The 11,181-nt window shown below is 44.7% G+C and overlaps 3 protein-coding genes across 3 annotated transcripts in view; 1 reads left to right on the top strand and 2 right to left on the bottom strand.

The window, feature by feature from the left end:
* Window positions 1-2,219: 2,219 nt before the first annotated feature.
* LOC128711769 (TBC1 domain family member 23) lies at window positions 2,220-4,641 on the bottom strand. Its single transcript, XM_053806655.1, has 2 exons — window positions 4,625-4,641; window positions 2,220-4,395 (listed from the first exon to the last, which is right to left on the bottom strand). Exons 1-2 carry the CDS (start codon window positions 4,639-4,641, stop codon window positions 2,220-2,222), a joined length of 2,193 nt encoding a protein of 730 aa, XP_053662630.1.
* A 1,116-nt stretch (window positions 4,642-5,757) lies between these two features.
* On the bottom strand, window positions 5,758-8,617 carry LOC128713744 (dnaJ homolog subfamily C member 16-like). The gene is made up of 6 exons (XM_053808611.1): window positions 8,448-8,617; window positions 7,003-8,368; window positions 6,705-6,936; window positions 6,328-6,502; window positions 6,061-6,265; window positions 5,758-5,991 (listed from the first exon to the last, which is right to left on the bottom strand). Exons 1-6 carry the CDS (start codon window positions 8,615-8,617, stop codon window positions 5,758-5,760), a joined length of 2,382 nt encoding a protein of 793 aa, XP_053664586.1.
* Window positions 8,618-9,508: 891 nt separating this feature from the next.
* The window catches only part of LOC128711200 (uncharacterized), a 29,567-nt gene continuing 27,894 nt past the window's right edge, over window positions 9,509-11,181 (top strand). The window contains exon 1 of the mRNA XM_053806065.1: window positions 9,509-9,632. Within this exon, the coding sequence (XP_053662040.1) occupies window positions 9,509-9,632 (124 nt within the window). The remainder of the gene's footprint in view (window positions 9,633-11,181) is intronic.

Raw genomic sequence — 11,181 nt, 5'->3', positions numbered from 1 at the left:
ACCTACTATAGCGAGACTACTTCTGGCCACTTTTTGCACCAGATTCCACGTGAAGGTGGCGTGCCGAGCGCTGCGCTACACAGCGACAGACGCTTATCGGTCACAGCGGGGAGATCTACAAAACGTGTCCGCTGTAAAGCAGGCATCAAAAAACTTGGAGGGGGAAGATTATAAGCCAACGACGCCTACACGTGTGTACAGATAAACCGGCTGGCTTATTTTTACCATCGTTCAAAATGCATACATCTGCACTACAAATAGTCGTCCTTCCGGGTGATGGCGTGATGCTCCAGATGACCAATGCATACATTATCTATCTATACTATCAGCTATGCATCTTTTCTTTTCAAGCGCAAAATAATTTACACCAACCTATCCTTCCACAAAAGGGACCTTCGCTTCGAACAGTATGCTTCTTTTTTCGCAAATTTGCCTCCTCGATTGACAATTTAACCATGCCCAGTACAGCTGGCACAGCTGCTGGGTCGGCAAATATTCACCGCTCAAATAGACTGACACAGCTAAACTGTTGAAATCGTGACCCCGCAGTAGCTACCGTTTGTTATTCGCCGGGTTTCGGGTGTGGAGTTTGTGTGTGTGTGTGTTTGTGGGGGCATATTATTCGGTCCCATCCATTGATAGCGACAACAGTGGACACTTAAGGAAAAAAAATAATGGTCGTGCAGAAAAATAACCAAGCGAAATTAAGCGTAGCAACAAGATAAAAAGGCTCACCTGTGGTGTTCCTCCGGCTCGATGGTCCAACGAAACGGGAGAAGCGTAATGAAGGGGCGTAGAATGGCGTGATGCTCAGTGTGGGCTGGATGTTTGTTATCAAAATTATCACCTTCCCAGATGAAAACAAACTGTTTCTTTTTTACTTTTCGTAATTCCTTCGTCAGGCTTCAGCCCAATGCACCGAAGTGGGTAGAGCACCGCCTCAGGTGTGATGATGTTATTGATTTTTCACAGACCCGCGTATGCGTTTAGCAGCTACCGACCGATAGATGCAACCGACCGAGCGATAGATGCACCAGAGAAATTTAGCAGCAAACAAAAATAGTTCACCAGCGAATGCTCCACTTACTAAAAGCGGACCACGAACACACGCGCCACTTTCACTGATGAAAATTTCTCTTAACGGTTTTTACCTACAGCAACTTTACTTTATTTGAGCAGTTCCATTACCAGTTTTCCAAACATTATACGACAATTGCTACGAATGAATGCCGATATCTCTGGCACTGGTTCTAGCTTTCGGTAAGAAAATCAGTTTTTACCCGTAAGCAAGCGAACAAGCAAAAAACACACAGATTTCCCACGATTTTTTTGTTTTTCAACTGATTTTGACATGTCGCTCAGTATCACAGTGGTTCGGCCAACGGACAACGATTCAACGATTTAATCATTTTACAAATTAAAATGACAGTTTTATTTCAGTTTTTTTTTGCAAAACAGATTTTGAAAACATTGTACACTTATTGTAAATGGCGAGATATTTCCTTTAAATTTTTATCTGAATCTGAGATGTTTCCCACCCATCAGATTAAAACATTTCTATAAAGCTTTACCTAGTTCAGATGCATTACTGCAACACTGCAGCGAATTTCCAATAAAAACACATTTTTTTACGTTTTAAAATTTAAGTAACAACACCCACAGCTTGCTACCTGCACGACGGGGGAAGGAAACGGTTTTGGTTTACGGTTTATTTCTATACACAAAGCTTTTGCTCCTCCATTTGCTCACATCTCACTACTACGGGAACCATTGGAAATCTCGGATTCAGTTCACTGTTCTTATAAATAATACTCCTCCAGGGGGTTAATTTAAAGGAAACCAATTTAAAACTTCGCCAAGCAGTATGCCTTTTGTGTGCAGCTATACAAAATGCTATAGCAGCACGGTCGAATGTTCTACGCACGGTAAGTAATGGACATTGGTGCATGACATGACGACGGACTTAGAATACGTAAATATAATAAAATATATAAGCATCACTATTCGGAGCTAAAGGAGCTATACGGAGCTATATCCAATCAAAAAGTGAAACAAAACAAAAATCTACGAATTTAACAACGATAATCATACGACAGGTTAGATGACTTCTTGGCTACAGCACTCTGAGATGATGGCTATCTGGGTAGTGGGCGGGGTAACAATACGCTATACCTATCCGAAGAGGACACACTGCTGTCCAGAAGACCTCGCGTTTAGGTTCACGTCTGCTTTATAATGTGTCGCGATATCAGATCGGTCACTTCGCTCGCGTTCGGTATCAGAAACCGATCCATGTCCGTGATGACAAGGTTCTCCTCCTCCGGGTAGCCGTATTTGAACGTGATCAGATCCCGATGTCGTTTTTTAGCCGTAATTTTGACGATGCTTTGCAGCAACCGTCGCACGATTATGCGAGCCCGATCGCGACGTGTTTCCAGCTCGCGCAGCACGATCATGTGGGTCGCCGTCACCAACAGATAGCTGTCGTACATGTACCCGTTCAGGTGGACCTCCTGACACTTGAAGTGTCGTATCACATCCGGACCCTTCAAGAAGCTCTGTATCGAAACGATCTCCTCCCCTGGGTCGGATTGTTGCTGAGAGTTCGTTTTAGCTCCACGCGCCACCGACGATGACTCACTAGCGGCTGAGTTTAGCTCATCGTCCTCTTCATGATCTTCGCCGATGCTGAACACCGGTGGCACGTTTCGGTATCGCTTACCGTTACGATCGTTCCGCGAAACGTGCTTCTCACCACCGTTCCCGGTTCGGCTCGATCCCGGCTCGGTTGCACTGGGGTTGGAAATGTAGTCAATAAGCTTTTCCTTCACTTCGGCCGATTTGGTTTTCATAGCTAGCGATAGTTTGCTGAACAGATCGATCGTTGATTTTCGATCGCCAGCGGTGCCATTATTGTTGGCCGTATGACCCGTTCGTTGATTGCCTCGTTTGAGGCTGTTCGTTGCACTGCTGCTAGCACTGTTGGCACCACTGTTTAGGACTTTCTGGTTGTTGTTATTTGCGCCTCCTTTACCTCCATACCGAACCTGCTCCTTGTTGCACAACAAGCACTTCAGCGGATCGTGATCCTCCAAACAATCTACCATGCTCTCACCGAAATATTCGTGTATCGCTTCGTATCCACCCGTCAGCAGCGAAACGTATTTGGTATTTTTCTGTAGAAATGAAGCCACCACCATATGTGTGTACTGATCCTCCTCCTCCCGACCGGACCCTAGAAAGCACAGATGCTCTCCACCGGCATTGGAATTGGCATCGATGGCATTGCGCTGCGAGCGCAGTAACCCTTGCACCGCCGTTTGGAATGCTTCCGGTTCCTGCAGCATCAGGTTACTGTCCAGATGGAACGCTGTGGAAAGATGGCCCGAATTGTACTGTTCCGCCGGACGGCAGTCTACCAGGAAGAAGCGTACCGCTTCCGGATGGGGATTCTGTATCGAAGCGTTCTCAATCAGCTCATTTACCGACACTGGCAAACAGAGGGCTTGCGACACGACCGAACCTTCCGGTTTACTGCTTCCTCGCTGTGCACCAAACAGCACCTGCAGCAAATCCCGCTTGAAAGAGGCCGGCGTTTTCACGGAGTAATACTGGGCGAGCGAACAGAAATCGAGCACATCGTCCGCCTCGATATTGCAGGGCATGTTGACTAGAAAGCTGACGAGTTCCTCCTTTGAGGATGATTTCATCGCCAGTATTTGATCGCGCTGATTGATCAGCACGATCAGGCTGAGGAAGAACACGAGGAATGGATCGGACTGCTGGAAGTACAGATCCCACATGGACAGTACGACCGGCAGCGTGCAGGTGGAAGCAAACAGCGTCTGGAACCATCCCATCGCATAACAATCCGGCGTAATGCGCTTCGTGTCAAGGATGGTACAGAGCTCCGGGTCGTGGTAAAGCAGCAACAGACGAAACACATTAAACACCGTACCGTTCTTGGTGCAGCCCTTTGGAATGTACGTATCACGGATCGCTTCAAACAGGTTGTACGTGTCGGAGCGGATCAGCTTCAAGGAGAGCAGCGGCAACATCAACTCCACCCAGCCATTGTTCGCCTCGTACACAAGGTTGCGGTTTTTGCAGTAAAACGTAAGTATCGATTCGAGATCACACACCACCGACACTTTGTCCTCATCCTCATTGCCAAGCTTGCTGACAAACTCCTCGCAATCCGAACGTAACTGTGCCTGGAAGGGCAAATCATAGATTTCGTTGAACTGTGCCAGCTGGTCCGTTTTGTTGCGCACTCCCAGGCACACTTGCCACACATCGAGGCGCAACGCTTCAGGCAGGGCCTTGCCGTGGCATATTGCGTAAATGTCGTCCACCGTGCAATCATCCTGTAGCGCCGATTCGAGCTCAATCAACCTGTCCATGGAGAAGAGAAGCAAAAAAAAGATGACGAAAGCAAGCAAACACACACACGTATGCACAAACGAAAAGTGTCAGAAGAATGGGAACACCCAAAAGACAGGCTATACTGGCGAGTGTGAGTCAAGCTACCAAAGGGGTTCGCTTATCATCCGCTTATCACATCAAGGGTACAGTGCCACGGCACGAAACCGTCTTCACCGTACCGTGACGTCGATTTTCTTACCACAAACCGTCCTCCATCCTGCCGTGCACTGGCACAGGGCGTTTGAGCAATACGGCTGGCAGCAGAAAGTGTGTTGTTGTTCCGAGCAGGTATCCTTCTCCGTTCACGTCTTTTCTCAAGCGGCACGACGTGGAAATAATATCGTCATTGCAAACCAAACACTACAAACCAATCAGCTAACAATTCTAGCGCTACGGAACTATTCGCAAGCAGTTTGTTGTTTGCACCGATTCGGTTCTAATTGACTTCACTTTCTGGCCAACAAAATAAGTGCCAGCCAAGGTTTATTGAGCAATGAGGGTGGGGGTGGCTCGTGAATGCCAATGTTGACATGGGCATTTTGGATGTCATTCTGACAGTTGGGCGTACGACACCAAGATGTGTATGAAACGATATGATCATTTTTGAAATTCATTTGTTAGATGTCTATGGTTTATTTCGTTCGATTATGCTACGGTATAAGTTTAGAAATTGTTGGACATATTGCTTGTAGTGGACGTAAAGGACAAGCCCTATTTATTTTCGACCTAAAAGGCAGATGTTATTCAGATAATTGTTAGCTAGGATGTTTGGTAGAAGCCGTTTGTTTTACGTTTAAACATGAAACATAAACATTCGTTTACACAAAACGAATCATTGACTAGATCGGCAAGTACTGTCTCTGGGCATAGTTTAGCACTAGCATTTGATTCATGATCATGAGCTTAAACGTTGTCTATAGTTTAAATATCCAAATTGTAGCTTTACTCCTGATACACTACTGAAGTGAAGCTTGACTCCTGCTCCTTTTCAAGTGCCATTCTTAAGGACATTTGTCTTATTAAATGCATTTAATTTTTGGGACTGTAAGTTGTGGTTCAATGAATGAGTAATGATAATTATCTAAAATGAAAGATCTATCTGAACAAATGGATTCTTTTTTTTAGTCTAAAAGAAAAAGTTAAACAAAATCACTAACAAACTATCAAACGATGAACAACGATGAACGATACATTAAATAATAAATATCGTCTTTAAGCTTTGCGATTGTATGCCTTCCCAAGTAAAGTTGTAACAAAATTACACCATATACCAACCTAACAATCCGACTAGAAACATACCTAAAATTCGCAAATATTCACTACTGATTGCCCTCATTTTGAAGGAAAATCTGGCCAATAGTTGACGAAGTACCGATGCGTGCTCCCTTCAAACAAACGGTCGAGCCAGTTTGGCAAACCGTCCAGTAGATTTTCTTCAAGCAGAATCTTTGGTTCGTATATGTCTGACGTGGATGTTTCGGAATCAGAACTATCCATACCGAGGAATGCTCCAGCTTCGGGATCTGATGGCATCGAACTAAGATGGCGCGTTATTTTCATCATGCGCTACAAATAGAATGATAAATTGTCATTCGTTGTTTGAAGGAAATATAATAGAACAATGTACACAATTACCTTTGCTCCACGATTCGACTCTGGATGCTTAGCATGGTACATGCAAAAGTATTTGCGGTGCCCATTTAAAGCTATGACCGTACCAATACAGTTCCGTGGATTGATTTCCATCTCGCGTGATTCTGACAGCGACAAACGTAACAATTCTGCGTACCATCCAATACCTTTTTCAATTAGCATGTGGGCAAACATAAGTGTTTTGTTCCTGCAGAATAGAAAAAAAAACCTTCATAGAAAATAGCATAAAGAAAATCATCCAGATCATACTTTCGATACGGCCATACTGCTTTATGAAATGATGGAATCAATTTCGATCTGGATTGCATATCAGTCAGCAATACTATCGTACGGCAACCGGGCTTAAGTAGTCTAACCAATCCGTTGTATTTTTCAGCGCGTAATTCATGTAAACGAAGCTCGGGGACATATCCCACAGGTTTTCCTGAAAATAAAACGACAAACATTAGTTTCAGCAAACTATTTTTTTATGATTTTAATAAAAAATTATGTAGAATTAGCAAACACAGAAAGTGAACACTAGAAATAGCAAAAGAGGCGTAACTACAGCAACATGGAAATCAGTGTTTCTTAATCTTGCGATTTCAAACAATTAAAGAACAACGTTTTGTTATACGATCACTTACCGCCAGAATCGTCCACGTGTTTGCTCTTTTTCTGTTGTATATCTTCCTCTTCCAAATGTAGTAAATAGGACATAAAATAGCCAATGCCAAGTATAAAGGCTATTGTTCCGATAACCGATATCGCTGGTAGAATGTGCTCCTGTCCTAAGTTGTCGACCATATATTCTAATGCAAGCAATACACGTTTCACCATTCGCATCACTGCATGTTCGGCATGTTCGTCTAGAAGCGCCTGTAAGGAAAAGCATTAAATGAATGTACTGAAGGAATGGTTTGAGACATGTGTGTGTTTAATTACCTTCACTTCGGTTTCATAGCTAAGTGCTTCTGACGAGCGTAACAATCGATGGATTGCAGTGTCCATTTTCTGCTTCGTATAATTAAAGTATTGCTCCTCCGTATCATTCTCCAGCGCCTTATCGACTGGCAGCACAACCTCTTGGACCCATTCGTAGCGAATTTGTTTCGTATCTCGGCGCCAGAAAATCACAATCTGCAAAAGCGTTTCTTTGGGTTGATTGTGCTTGGAAAGTGCACCGATAAAATCGTTTTGCTTCTCTTGATATATGTAAGCGTATCGGACTCTTTCACGACTAAAGCCCGATTCGAGTGCTATCTTGCGCATAATGGTGCGTGCGCCATCATGCGAACTGGTATTTTCAGTGACTAGTACCACACACAATCGCTTCCGCGGTCGATTCCATTCAGCAGGACAAACGCTATCCAGCATATCTTGCGAGGATAGACGTGGAAAAATAAGAAATTTGTTGTGTGAAATGATGTTGTTCAAGGTCGCCGTAGGTATATCCGTCATGGTAACTGAAGCGATCGGTTGAGATGGGAATTCATTGAAGAGCAGCAAAGTATCGAGTGAGGCATGAGCTTTAAACTTTGCTTGAATGTTCGAGGTGTCGTTGATGTTTAGTTGCACGAAACCGAATGCAACACGTTCACGAAAGTAGTACGCGATTATTAGATATCGCAATCGGGGTTGAGCTCTTGGTTCCAGAATAAGAGCCCGAACACGATTATCTGCCCATCCACCCAAAAATGTATCAAGCGTACTGTCTGTTACCGGCGTTAGCAGTTTATAGGGCAGCTTTTGGCGTATAAAATCCACCACATGCTGCGCGTTAAATACACTATCTTTGTACACGTAATTGTGACCATCCAACACCATAATCACACACGGCAGCGAGTGTACCCCGACCTTCCGCACAAGTTGTTCCTCGTGACCGGCATTAACGGTGGCAAACACCACTCCGTACGGTTCGAGTGTGTCGATTAGCTTCTTGAACGAATTTGCCGCCTTCATACATGCGAAGCACCAATCCGCATAAAACATCAGTATATGCGGAGTTACGCGACTTTTCGGCACAATGTTCGTTTCATAATATTTGCTAGTAATGGAAAGCCGATGATACAGGCCTATATCTTGATCGTGAAAGTTGAAGTTATGGGCACCGTTGAAATGCTCGAAAGCATCCTGAAATCGACCAAAATTGCTATTATCCGGTCGATTTCGTTCCAGCACAGCGTCCTCGTTCGTGATTCCGTACTGATCGTAGGCGAGCCTACGATTCGTGTCGGACAACAGTTCATACGCTTGTTTCATTTCTACAAATTTCGTTTCCGCATCAGGGTGGTTCGATTTATCCGGGTGCCTATGGAAAAAGCACAGTAGCACAGTTAACAAAGTAGCTAGTTTTATTACCGAATCGATTTTTCCATGACAGTACTTACCATTCCTTGGCCAATTGCTTATATGCACGGCGAATCTCCTGCGTCGTTGCGCGTTTGTGTACTGCAAGGATTGTGTATGGATCGTTGGAGGCGGCTAAACTTAAGCCAATCGTACCAAAAACTAAAGCAAACCCAATCCAATAAACTAAGGTTTTTTGTCGACGGCACATCTTTGGTAAGTTCTGCACAGATAGCACATACGAGCTGCGAGTGTTGAATGTTGTGTTTATTAATTGTCACTGTCATTCCGCAGTTTGACATGCAGGGTTTGACTGACGCACTTTTCGCACAGTGGTCGATCCAGCTACGGTGATCGAAAACCACTTATTTTTTTCAGCATGGTTTGTTTAAAAGATTTTCTATGATTGTTTTATAATTTGAAATTATTTCCCCAACAAATAAAATGCGCCATTCAAACCACCTAACAAACTACAAACTTTCGCGCAAAGCTTCACGCATGTTCCTGGAGCTTTGTTTGCTTCTAAAAATATCCTTTCACATACGCGCGCGTTACAACCCGAAGCTTCCGTCATCGTCATGTGTGCCGTTATCGTTTTGCGTATTGCGCGCGCCTGTGTGAGTGCTCCGGAAAAAGTATATATCAAAAGAAAATGTGCCGCGAAAAATCAGTTGAACGGTGTTTTTCCACCAGTTGACTTCGAATTCCGTCGGAGACACACCGAGTGTGACTCCGTCGCGCTTCTTCCAGGTGTCTGGCACCAGCACTCAGTCAGCAAATAGTTTTTGCACGCAGTTCTATCCCGTGGGTGAAGCAAAGGATAAAAGTGAATCTTACATGTGAGCCGTCCATTTTATTTTTGTAAAGTGATTGAACACATCCGATCTCTTTTTCTCTTTTCTTGTTGAGCAGTTTTTTTTTATTGTTTTGTTATATTTTAGACATGTGACTTGTTATTTTTTGATCTTCTATGAGTACGTCGTTTGGTTTGTAATTCTGATTGCATTCTCTCTATCTTCGTCCCGACGGTTGCAACTCGCAGGGTGAAACGTAAAAGTGCAAGTGCTGTGCAAAAGGTTTTACCGGGCTTTCGTTTGAACTGATGCGACCGACCGCCAAAGCGAACCTGGCTATCGGCCATGCGGCGGCACTAGCAATCCTGGTGTCGCTGGCCACGGTCGGTGCCATTCCGACCTCGGTGTTGGCGGACTCGAAGGACACCAACGGTAAGTGGTCACACGGACTTGTCCGTGGATAAATTATCATTTTCCCTCCCCTTCCCGCTTCCGTATTGTAATAATTGAAAGCGACGGCAAATGGCACTGGAATAACATTTGCCTTCCAATGGCGATGACGGTGAGATTGCTACACCGGGCACACTGGAAGGATGGTGCCCCTTTCCGGTGCAGCGAGATGATAAGAAAATAACAAATTTCTGTGTAACAACGAGCGCAACTGTTTTCGCAGCGCCGATCCACTACAGAAAATTGCATTTTCACGTGGCGCGTCGGGCTCCTAGGTGGATGTCACGGTGATCCGATGACTCCCAGCTTGATGGAGGATACTTGTGTTACACCATGCTTTGCCATCCCGTACGCTGAACGGCAGGAATTGTGTAGTGGCGAACAGCCAGCATACCTTTGTTTCGTACACGCTGCGGCACCCATGTGTGGCACCTTTTCCCACGGAAACGGTATCACATTTTACCTTCCTTAGTTGTCCGGTAGCTTCGTTGACACTTTGACTTTGGGTTTCATTAGTCGTCGGAAGGACGATAGGTATCCTGTCACGTTACCTGACCAAAGTTTGGTGCGGACAGATGTTCCAGATACAACACACATGGGAGAACTTCCCCAGACCTCCAATGTGAGTGATGATTTACACCACAAGTGAAACAAGCAACGTTGGTGACCTGTATTTGATCACTATTGAGGGAATAATCGGTGGGAGAGTGTCGTATCGAGGTAACTGTTACGGAAGAAAAAAAACACATCTGGTATCACAAACAATCTGCGTAAGGTTTTTTTTTTGTTACTGTAACTCCAATTTCTCAAACTCTTCATTTGCATACTGAAAGAAGTCAGAAATTGAAATTCATCACCTCATCGCCTCGAAATCCCCGAGAATGCAGCACTGGTGCGGAGGAAATTACAATCAGCCCAAAATTTCATTCGCGGTTTCGGTAAACTCAATTACGGTTTGCACTGGGTCCCCCTAACTTCCAATTGCCGTAGGCTTTGTGTACCAAGTGGATTGTGTGTATATATATGTGTGTGTGAATGTTGAAGTATTTTTTGTGAGCCTTGGTCAGTTCTGGAACCACATCAGCCCGCCGTCATCAGTGTTCTGGGAGATTGAGCAGATTATGGCTTGGAACTCCGGCGTAAGTGCATGGCTGCAGTGGTTTTTTTTTGTTTGTGTGCCCAGTCGGAAAAGGAAACATATTAGCTTGAGGTTGGACGATTCGGTTTCGTGGTTTATGGCGCTGACCGTTGTCCGCATGCTGCACCGTAATGATTCACCGCACCGAATCTATAATCCACGGAGAATCGTTTGTCCTTCCGCAACAGTTTTAAGGGATGCGTTCAATCCGGGTCACTTTACGATACCGTGCGGGAAGGAAGGTTTGATACTCACCCTAACAACAGGTTGCCCGCAGCAGGAACACGGACCCCTGATATCAAACTGGTGCGCCTTGCGCGCCACGTTGAAAGCGGAAAAGGTAATGAAATAATAAAATTTAATTTACGATACTACTTCGGTCCGGTCCCGTTA

The sequence above is a fragment of the Anopheles marshallii genome, chromosome 3 (genome assembly GCF_943734725.1).
Source record: "Anopheles marshallii chromosome 3, idAnoMarsDA_429_01, whole genome shotgun sequence".
NCBI lineage: Eukaryota > Metazoa > Arthropoda > Insecta > Diptera > Culicidae > Anopheles > Anopheles marshallii.
The sequence above is the reverse complement of the archived record's forward strand: the minus strand, read 5'-3'. Positions and strand labels throughout refer to the sequence as shown.

Excerpts from the sequence above, each read along its gene's own strand:
- LOC128713744 (XM_053808611.1), bottom strand. The coding sequence starts at position 8,617 with ATGTGCCGTCGACAAAAAACCTTAGTTTATTGGATTGGGTTTGCTTTA. Across the intron at positions 6,937-7,002 it reads GCTATGAAACCGAAGTGAAG|GCGCTTCTAGACGAACATGC; the intron begins GTAATTAAACAC and ends TTTTCCTTACAG. Across the intron at positions 6,266-6,327 it reads GCAGTATGGCCGTATCGAAA|GAACAAAACACTTATGTTTG; the intron begins GTATGATCTGGA and ends TCTATTCTGCAG.